Source organism: Magallana gigas, chromosome 6, assembly GCF_963853765.1.
Source record: "Magallana gigas chromosome 6, xbMagGiga1.1, whole genome shotgun sequence".
In the NCBI taxonomy this organism is placed as follows: domain Eukaryota; kingdom Metazoa; phylum Mollusca; class Bivalvia; order Ostreida; family Ostreidae; genus Magallana; species Magallana gigas.
This window is the reverse complement of record NC_088858.1, coordinates 5255589-5264078: the sequence shown is the minus strand read 5'-3', so window position 1 is coordinate 5264078 and position 8490 is coordinate 5255589. Positions and strand designations below refer to the sequence as shown.

The 8490-nt window shown below is 33.1% G+C and overlaps 1 protein-coding gene across 4 annotated transcripts; it reads right to left on the bottom strand.

The window, feature by feature from the left end:
* Nucleotides 1-1670: 1670 nt before the first annotated feature.
* LOC105343515 (uncharacterized) lies at nucleotides 1671-7835 on the bottom strand. Of its 4 annotated transcripts, none has more exons than XM_066088111.1 (7): nucleotides 7373-7835; nucleotides 6917-7100; nucleotides 5650-5747; nucleotides 5267-5402; nucleotides 4358-4795; nucleotides 4095-4270; nucleotides 1671-3818 (listed from the first exon to the last, which is right to left on the bottom strand). In XM_066088111.1, the coding sequence occupies exons 5-7, from the start codon at nucleotides 4680-4682 to the stop codon at nucleotides 3540-3542; spliced, it is 780 nt and encodes a 259-aa protein (XP_065944183.1). In that variant the 5' UTR covers nucleotides 4683-4795; nucleotides 5267-5402; nucleotides 5650-5747; nucleotides 6917-7100; nucleotides 7373-7835; the 3' UTR covers nucleotides 1671-3539. The 4 variants fall into 4 exon arrangements, with proteins under 4 accessions (XP_065944183.1, XP_065944182.1, XP_065944184.1 ...); XM_066088110.1 differs by having other exon boundaries at nucleotides 5650-5713; XM_066088112.1 differs by lacking the exons at nucleotides 4095-4270; nucleotides 4358-4795; nucleotides 5267-5402 and having other exon boundaries at nucleotides 1671-2776.
* Nucleotides 7836-8490: the final 655 nt, after the last annotated feature.

Below are 8490 nucleotides of genomic sequence, written 5' to 3'. Positions count from 1 at the left end.
TTTGGAAAAAGCCTAATATACCATCTTTTACCGCAGGCCCTAGCAACCCACAGAATATCCCCCGTTGTGATAGTAGTGTCCCCTTTAAATATTATTCATAAAGACCAGATAGAAGACTTGAAAAAACATGGCATTTCTGCATGTAGACTAAACATCTGTTCGAAAGTTGAGGAGACTACGGATGATGAAGATATGGGATCATTTGAATTGGATTCGACGGGGGTTGATTTAGATAATGTTATACATGGCCGATATTCCGTATTATTGTGTCACCCAGAGGCCCTTCTTAACACTAAGAAAGGGTACTCTCTGTTAATCGACCCTGCTTTTAAGAAAAACGTAGTTGGCGTTGTGATAGATGAATGCCACATAATAGAAAAATGGTATGCAATTCAATTCACAATAAATACATGTAATGTACAGTACCGATTAGACCCAACCTAACAGAAAATAAACCCAAACTAAACCCTGGGTTTACTTCGGGTTTACTAGAGTGGACCCAGAGTAAACCCAGAGTGGACACAGAGAGTAAACCCAGTCAGAAGTATACCCCTGAAAGCAGACGCTAACTGTGTATTCAGAATATACAGAGGGTAGGAATTGTAGGCAGTAAGATGGTAAGATAAAATACTTGTCTGCTTCACACTTCAGTGCATACAGTTGACCTCAAAAGCAATTTCAAAGTAAACCCAAAGTAAACCCCGAGTGGACCCAAATTTTCAAAAAAGTAAACCCCAAGTAAACCAAAAAAGTAAACCCGGGGTTTAGTTGGGGTTTACTCTGGTGTTAGGTTTGGTCTGATCGGTACTGTAGCTGTCATGACAATTTTAATTATCTAAATAGACTTTTCATTATTATCTATTTTTTGGATTCTGTTGTTATTTAATGTACAACTCACCATCATCTTATTAATCTAACAATATTAACAGTCTTCTAATTGTATTTAAAATACTATTGTTTGTTTCACAATTAAGGGGAGATGAATTCAGAACTGCATTTAAGAGGTTAGGAACCCTCAAAGTCTTCTTCCCTGATGTTCCTTTTGTTGCCCTTAGTGGTACTCTCACTAGAGAACAAAAGATTACTATTCCAAAACATCTGTGTTTAGTGAAACAAGAAATAATAGAAACAACACCAGATAGACCAAATATATTTCTTGAGAAAAAGCAAAAACAGTCTGGTATAGATGTTCTTAGTCAGTACGAGCAGATAATATATCAAGTATGTGATGAGCTGTACAAAAAGCGAGAGTTGTATCCTGTGACATTACTTTTTATTCCAATATTCTATATGAGTGAAGCACTGAGATACCTAAATAGCATGTTTGGCATTCAAAATATTTACAGTTCCATATACAGTGCCTTATGTACTGGACAGGATAATGAAGTCATTGATGCAACAATTAATGAATTAAAAAAAGAAAACCCGAGAATTCGTTTGGTGCTAACCACCTCTATATCGGGCATGGGTTTTGACCCCAGTAATGTTACCCAAGTTATCCATGCCTGTCCTCCAAGAGATTTATCTCAGTATTTTCAGGAAGTGGGAAGAGCAGGCCGCCGAGGACAGCGATCACCTGCAGTTCTTTACTACAACAATCAGGACATTGCTCGCAATTTACCAGGAATCCATGAAAATATTATTAATTACTGCAAAAATAACTCCATGTGTTTAAGAGATCAGCTTTTATCTACATTTGGTTTTACAAAAGACAAAACCATCACTGGTTGTGAATGCTGTTCATGCTGCATTACACAATGTCAATGTACAAAGTGTTCTGAGAAAGATGCCATATGAACAAATTAAATATGAACTTTAATTCCTTAATTTTTTTTTTAGCTTTTTGATACTTGTCTATACATATATTGAAAAATATATATACATGCAAACAATTATAATATACATCCATCCATCCAGACAAACATCAAGTATTATACATGTACATGTAATACCAGACATATTCAATTATGATATTTCAGCTAAATTCATTACACACAAAAGAAACATCCATTCAAGCTTCCAGTATAGCATTACATACATATCCAAAATTAATGTTGGCTAAAAATTTAGTAAAGGTGCCAAAACTTCTAAATATCTTTCTATATGAAAAACCAAGCTTATGAAATGACTGTATGATGTATAATTCAACCTTTGAAAAAAGAGAAAACTTCAATAATATAAAGCAAATGATAAAGATGAGGAAGAAAAATGATTATCTGCAATGAACTGAAATGTTCATATGATCCATGGTATAAAACAGAAAACAAATATTTGTGAACTCTTTGATCACTTTGACAGTGATGACAATGCATTACATGTATCTGTGTATCACAGGTGATTTAATCAAGGGAGTGTAAGGTATACACAATACATACAAACATCAATATACAAACATTAATTTAACATTATATGCATTATATGCATATACCATAATAACTGTATTATACCACTGACTATTTTTACAGAAACACAAGCTATAAAATACCAACTGAAAAGAAAAATCACTTAAAATTAAAATTGGTCAAAATGTACATATATTAATTAAAACTGCATGCTTTATCAATAAATGAAATAGTTCGTAATAAAAATTCAGATAGAATATTCCCCCCAAAAGTGTTTTATGAAAATCCCCTATTAAATCGAAATGGAAAAAAATGATCATAAACTTAATAAAGTTAGTCTTCTTCCCAATCATCTTGCTCCTCTTCATCCTCCTCTTCCTCCACTGGAACTACCTGTCCACGAGTAAGCCTCCTTATAAGGTGATTTACCCAATCTTTCATGTTTGGCACATTTTCAGTTGTAACAGGAATTGGATTGAGAGATGAAAATCCTTGACACTTTCGTCCAGGTATGTATTGAAATGGGCGAATTTTTCGAAGTTCCCTGCTAACGATAATTTGATCATTCACGGAAACCGTCTTGGAATGACGACCACTTTTGGGCTTAATTTGCAAGCAGTTGTCCATTTGGGAACAAATCTCTGCAATAGCATCTGCTGATGCTGTGGCTCTTGAAATGGATTTCTCAGTCTTGTTAGCGCCAAGACTTCTTATAAGGCTCTTTTGGTTGCACACGGAATGTTCCTGCACTAAATCACTCTCAACACATTTACCCTTACCACCAATGGTGTTAACAAATGATCCCTCTAGCACTCGCAAACTTTGCAGAGGAGATAATAAGTGTTCTGTTTGGAGGACATATTTGACATTTTCCACCAAGTATTTACTTAGTTTAGAATGAGAATAAAAAAATGGGATGGTATACTTGCAGTTAAGTACTGCTCTGTGGATATCTCCCTCTTTAGCAGTGTCATGCATTTCAATAACATGCAGGTACCAGTGACATAGAAGCATGCAGTAATTGTATACTTCATCCTCTTCTTTGTAGCATGTTTTCTCTTCGGATGTCTGAATGATGAACTGTTGCCCATTCACAAGTATGGTGCTTCTTTTCTCCACTCTTTCTTGATATTCATTTCTTCTGGGTATCAAATGTGGTGTCTCCAACAATCCATAACCAAAGTATTTCATAAATTTTTAGATGATATCCAAAAGAAAAGATTTCTGTTGATCTTTTGGTTGATGACTCAAATCGTCAAAGTCTCGATGCTGAGGCTTACTGTCCATGTCCTCCATGTTGAAGAATTCCATGAACTGCTCTGTGATCATTCCCTCACCAACTGTCATCAAAAGGTCAAAATGAGGCTGAAACCTTCCTTTAACTTTGCCATTCACATTGGAGCGTTGCAGCAGAGTCTTGAAGTATGCCAGAGTTGGAGGAGTATTGCTTGTCTTGTATAGTGCTTTAAAGCATTTCTAAAGTACAGATAACAAAAAAAACCTGTATAGTGAGATTATCTAGTAAGATTTTTAATCAATGCCAAATAATTTATATTTTTGAATATTTAAATCATATTTTGCATACAAGAAAAATTAAGGTACATGTATCTTCATTACAGTCTGCAAATCTCTCACCAAATGGCGTATTACATGTATCTAAGGATATCATTCTTACATGCAACATACTGTAGTTACTGGTACACTTAACATGGTATACATATTGAAATTTATCTGCAATTCAATTTAGTTTACCTCAAGAAAGTCTTGCTTATTGTGCCACATTTCACAAACAATAGGATGTAGGTCATCCAGTCTCCTCTCAGGAGTAACAGAGAGACATCTGATGTTCTTTGCTTCCTGTAGTCTGACTCTGGTCAGCTGGTCGCCACCAACTGGTACACCAAACTTCCTCAAGACATCTGTGTTACCTGTTGATAATTAAAAGATGCATAAAAACATCTGCTATTTATATGTAAATGTAAACACTATCTGCAGTTGTTAGTCTTAACACTTACCAAAAGCTTCTGTGAACATTTTGATCAGCTGGTCTTCATATGTGTCCATTATACACAGGCAGTCCTCGTGTTTGGCTTCATTCCTAAACTGGATAGGAAGTGGGTACACCAAAGACTTGGCTTCCATCTTCTTAGAATACTCATGGGGCAAATGCTCAGGAATAAGTTTCTTGTAGCTCTGGAATGCAGGCAGCTTACACAGGATTCTTGCCAGTAAAACGCTATATGCATATGCAAGTCTCTCTTGTTTCAGACTTCCTGATGTCAACAGCACATCATCAGCTGTGAGCTTGTTTGCTTCAACATTTGGCTTTGTGTTCGACATGTCTGTGGTTGCAATTCGGCTGAATATTACATTTGATGTAAACAGATGAAGGTCTTGGTTTCTTTTTTCTGATGTAAGTTTTGAGGTTTTCACATATATATCAAGGTTATCACCTACCAAAAAAAAAAATGTCCCATATTCAAAATTCTGCCACATGCTGTCATTATTGTAATTAAAGAAACACAGCAGCCATGAAAGGGGATGATCATCCACACATACACAAAAACAACATACCAACCATGTCCTTATAATAAGCATACTTTCAAAATGTATTTCAAATCCATTATCAACAAAGGTTGTTTTTTTTTATTCATTAACAATGATCAACAAGCTTTCTATAATCCTTTTTAAATAACCTAGAGCAGATATCTTCATTGACCTCTTTCATTGTTTTTAAAATGAGGAAGCAATCAGCTACAATTCTGAGTTAAAAGAAAAATATTTGATCATGGTCAATCATAGATGTTGCAAAATAATTTTTAACCTCCTAATCTTGAATGTTTTGAAAATTACAAATCTCAATTTTTAACTTAATGCATGTTATAAATAAGGTATTTTAAAAGTTATCAATAAATATTAATTACCTGTTATCTTGACTAGTGGATTTGATTTTAGACTCTCTGTAATCAGCTTCAAAGAACAGTCGTGCACACTTTCTTGGAACCTTATTCTATTTGAAGTTGATAATGTCAGTCCAAGATGGTTCAACCTTGTCTGTGCCTAAAATTCAAAGAATGCATATCTTCAATGGTCTAAAGTGAAAGTGATTGTGATATATATTTAAAAAAAAAATTTAATTTTAAAATTATGTTTGGAAATTACTACCGGTATATATTTTTAAATTAGAATTATCACCCTACATTTTCTTTATAAATTACCAATAAATTGGAAAAGTCAATATAAATATAATTATAAGTAACCTTGAAATAATTAATTTGAAACAAAAAATATATTTCACATTTCTTACCGTACAGTCCACAAGAATTCTGAACAGTAAAACAAATCAACTGGAGCTTTCCCAAGAAACAGTTCTAAAAGAACAACAGGCAACAAAACTGAACAAATCTAAAAATCAAACGGAGATAAAACAAATAGACAGGAATGAAATTTATTCATTTCACTTCACATTGTTTAATAAATAGATGCAGTAATTTATTACATGCATATCATACCTAACTACAGTACACTTTAATATTATATGTTGAATGAAACTTTGATACGAAAAAAAAGTAAACAAGAAAAATGTCACATGTATATTATATGTGTATATATATATAAATATAGGATCTAATGTGTGGTATGATACTATATCATAATGATTTGTATTCATTAAGTTGTGTGGTTTTTTTTACCCCTGAGCCTTCGCAAAGGGATAAAAAAAACCACAAAACTCATTGAATACAAATCGTATACCACTACAAATCATGAAAGATTCTTTTTATCACATGTTTTTGTAAATTTCTTATTTTCTTACATTTCATGTTGGAAAGAGGAAAAAGTTCCTTAATACAAAACAAACAAAAAATTATTTAAAGTGTATTTAAAATTTTTCCAAAAACAAGTTTACAAAAATGTGTATAATATGTAATAATTATAAGTAATTCTGCTCTTGACATATTTTTAAACAAACTAATGACACACATATTGTTGTGTTCAATGTGTTGTGTTATATTATGGCGTCACGCCACGTAAGGACACTTGGAATATGAAAAAAATATGTAATGGATGATATCCAAGGCTACAAACATGTGATAAATTTATATATCTATATATATATATATAAAATTATAAAGCATAAATGATCAAAATTTCAAATAATGCAAATTCTGTACATCTCTCAATATTGTTCAGTGTATTAATTAAATTAAATTAAAATAAGCCACTGTAGATTTCTAATTATTTCATTCTGTTAATGCAAAATATTGACGTATAATTTGATAGGAATTTAAGGGCTAATTTTAATTACCGTAAACTAAATATGTTTCACTGTAAGGTTGAAAAAATTAATAGAATTCATAAATGTAATGTCTTATGAGCATAAATTTGAATAAATTACCAGTATAAAAGCAATCAAAAAGCTTATTTGTAGACAAAATATAAATTGAGAGATAAGCAAGCCAATAACAATAAATTTAAATGAATGTTAGTATTTAACAATTGGAAAATAATTAATTATGAACTTGAAATGCCCATGCAGAGCCAACTTTAGTTACATTTCAATAAATGGTAGATACCCTATCATCTAGTCCTCCTTTGATGGCAATGGCAGTAGTAAGCCTCTGAAATGCTGAGAGGTTATGAAACCTGTGTTTCATCAATATGGCATAGGAAGCTGCAAGGATGGGAATCAAAGATGGGGCCACTTTTCCATTTGCAGGAATGGCAGCACAACAGAGTACCTCCAGTAACAACGGAACTCTACAATAATAATGATAATTGTGTTACTTACAGCCTTAATCAAGTAAATATAATAGAGATCTTTACAATAAATCTGTAATGTAGATATTTAGTTACTATAAATACTGGTGTGATTTTTTTATCAACTGAATAATCCTTAACTGAACCAAAGAAAGAAAACTGAGAATTTTCTTCAAATAAATAAATGGTTTTTATAGATGTATAAATCTCTTGATTATACTATTAAGTGTCAGTTTATGTATAATATTACACTATTTCTGTCTTAATTTTACCTTTTCCTCATTTCCAAAATGATGTCTTGCAGAAAATGTTCCGTGTTGTCTAACAAATCTGTAATTCCTCTGTATTTCTGCAACACTGATGAAAATACTGCAGTTCTTGATGTCAAACTCTGACACTGGCTTCTCAAGTCTAGCATTGCCTCCTCATTTTTCTCTTTCATTTCCTTGAAAACGTCAGAGATGACATCAAGAACTACATTATTCTCCGTCTCCGTCTCAGTCTGGGATAGAGGCTTGGACACATAATCATGTTCAATGACTGGGGAAACGCTGGGATTCACAGCACTGACACAATCAACAGTAACAGAATCAAGTTTCAACATTTTCCTCGATTTAGGCAATACAGGAAGTTGAATGTTTGACGCAGAACGAGGTGTCAAAGGAGAGAGAGCACCTCGTTTACACACGGATACGTTTAAAAAAGACTGTGTTGAATGTTTACATTTCTCAATGAAATCATCCATATTATGGGTAAAATGCTCGGGAACTCTCAGTCACACAGAAACAAGGAATTATAACATGTATCCCAAAAGATGGTAAAAGAAATTTTCCGCAGTTCAAAGCAGATTTAAAAAATACTACAATAGCGAATTGTTATTTGTAATTCCTCCTATCATATTCTGCCTTTAAGTATAATACAGGGGGGGGGGGGCTATATCGGAATTACCATGACCTCTGTTTGTGCAAAATTCGTGTCTGGTTCATATCATTTTTACAGATAATTTTTAAAAAATTTTGTTTTACAAAAAGATTGCTTATGATCTGAGGGTTTGGTATGATCATGACCCAAGGTTCTTAGGGCTAGATCAAGGTCACTTGCAAAAAAGTGCAAATTTTATGTCCGGTCAAAATCATTATTCGGAGAAATATTTGAAGTTCTTACTATGTTACTTCACACAAAGTTTGATTATTACCTGAGGGTGTGTCATAACATTGACCCAAGTCATTCGTGTAACATCAAGGTCACTGGAAGGAAAAAAGCAACATTCGTGTCTGGTCCATACTTTTTCATAGAGAAACACAGTCACTGGAAGATTCTTTTTTAAATAAAGATTGCATATGACCAAGAATTTGTCTTGAATTTCACTAAGAGTCAGTTGTTCAAGTTC